Source organism: Echinops telfairi, unplaced genomic scaffold, assembly GCF_000313985.2.
Source record: "Echinops telfairi isolate 266 unplaced genomic scaffold, ASM31398v2 ScPeMD7_17;HRSCAF=63, whole genome shotgun sequence".
In the NCBI taxonomy this organism is placed as follows: domain Eukaryota; kingdom Metazoa; phylum Chordata; class Mammalia; order Afrosoricida; family Tenrecidae; genus Echinops; species Echinops telfairi.
This window is the reverse complement of record NW_022103914.1, coordinates 3550457-3552191: the sequence shown is the minus strand read 5'-3', so window position 1 is coordinate 3552191 and position 1735 is coordinate 3550457. Positions and strand designations below refer to the sequence as shown.

General features: G+C 54.8%; 1 protein-coding gene across 1 annotated transcript in view; it reads left to right on the top strand.

The window, feature by feature from the left end:
• The window catches only part of ITGB5 (integrin subunit beta 5), a 159664-nt gene that overhangs the window by 94000 nt on the left and 63929 nt on the right, over window positions 1-1735 (top strand). Inside the window, 1 exon segment of the mRNA XM_045287518.1 lies at window positions 263-425. Within this exon segment, the coding sequence (XP_045143453.1) occupies window positions 263-425 (163 nt within the window).

The following is a 1735-nucleotide window of genomic DNA, read 5'->3' as shown; positions in this document are numbered from 1 at the left end:
GATTGTCTGTGGCTTTCTGGGAAGGCGATCCCACCAGGCCTCAGGTTCAGATACTGTCCGCCTGCAGGGTGTCCTTCCGCACACTGTTCCCTGCGACAGTCCCCGCTGTCTTCTCCTGTGTGGGGTGAGAAGACTGGCAGAAGACGAGGGAGCTTGGAAAAGCTTGTGGGGGGAAATGACGTTATCTTTTAAATTCATCTTTCCATGAGCTATTTGAAGCTCCTTTGCCTAGCGCTTGGATCTCCTTCCTGGCTGGGCTCAGTATAGCACTATTTCTCCTAGAGGGTAAGGAGGAGCAAATGGATTTATCGTTTCTTTGTTTCTTTTCCTCCAAGAATTTTACAGCCCTGATACCTGGAACAACAGTGGAGATTCTACATGGAGACTCCAAAAATATCATTCAACTGATTATCAATGCGTATAATGTGAGTCACTGATTTCTTCCTCAACACCTCTCCCCCTCCCCCAACACCACCATCCCTCCGTCTCCCACCGAGGCATCGGGAGCTGATGTGGAATTCGGTGCACGTGCGTTGGTGCACCTGGCTCTGTTTGGCCCCTTCTCAGAACCTCATCTCTCAGGTTCCGGGTGGAGAAGGCCATTCTCTTGATGCTTCCCTCACCCCCTTTCCCCCTCCTCACCTCGAGTCTGGCCTATTTGATGCTAGTGCATCCAGGAACGGACTGTCGGGCTGGTACCCCCCCCACCCAACCCCCCCGGCACCCCTGCGTTCTGACTGCTGGGATCACGCATGGTCCCATCGGAGCAGCTCTGGCTGCTTTCCAGTGACCTTGGCTGACCCTGCCTCTCTGTTCCTGTGTGATGTTCTTGTGTGACGCATCGGTCACCCCAGCAGAACAAGAATGACAAGTACGCACGGTGAACTGCCCTTACCGGACAGTGGACATTGCTCAGAGCTCCCGACAGCTCAGCATCGGGGTGCAGACAAAAATGGGATCTAAGAATTGGCGCAGACCACCCAGGGTCCAGTAGCAGACAGGTAGCAAGGAGGCTGGGGTGATGATGTGGGCCGTGCTGCAGCACCGAAGGGTGACTGTGCCACCCAAGGCCCCCTCACTGTGGTGCTGAAGGGTCCTTCAGGCATGTTGCCCTTGGTCATGGGCCAGATCCTCTATAGCAGCCTGTTCCTGGGCCCTGAGCCCCTGGGGCCAGCCACCACCCCTCTGCATCTACCAAAGGCCTCCGCTGTTCAGGCCAGGGGATTGGAGGGTTTGTTTTTGACTCATTTTGTATCCTCCAACTCTCTGTGTCAAAAAGGCCACACTGATTATTGCTCAGAAATTATATTTCAATTAAAGAGAGGAGCCCCCAAAAAGGGAAAAACGATTTCTTTTGAGGAGACTCAGCCACAAGGGGCCCACTCTCTAAGCTGTGTGTCTATACACGCGGGATCGGAAAGGAGTCAAGGCCTTCCAGAGGGAACCTGAGTGGGTTTCATACTCTGCGCCAGTCTAACGCCCATCGCCCGCTCCTGTTGAACTGACCCCTGGGCACAATGGAGCACAGCGCTGCCCGAACACCCAGCCCCCGGACCTGGCAGACAGCACTCTTGGGATGGATCTGTGTCGTCCTCCTGGCCTGATCTTTTGGCAGTTTCTCATCAGCCTCCCCTCCCTGCTAAACCCCAGTGTGGTTTTGGCCCCCGGGGTCGAGGAATCCCCACATTTGACTTTGGACTCCATCCTTTATTGCAGACCAGCTGAGCGTAAACTC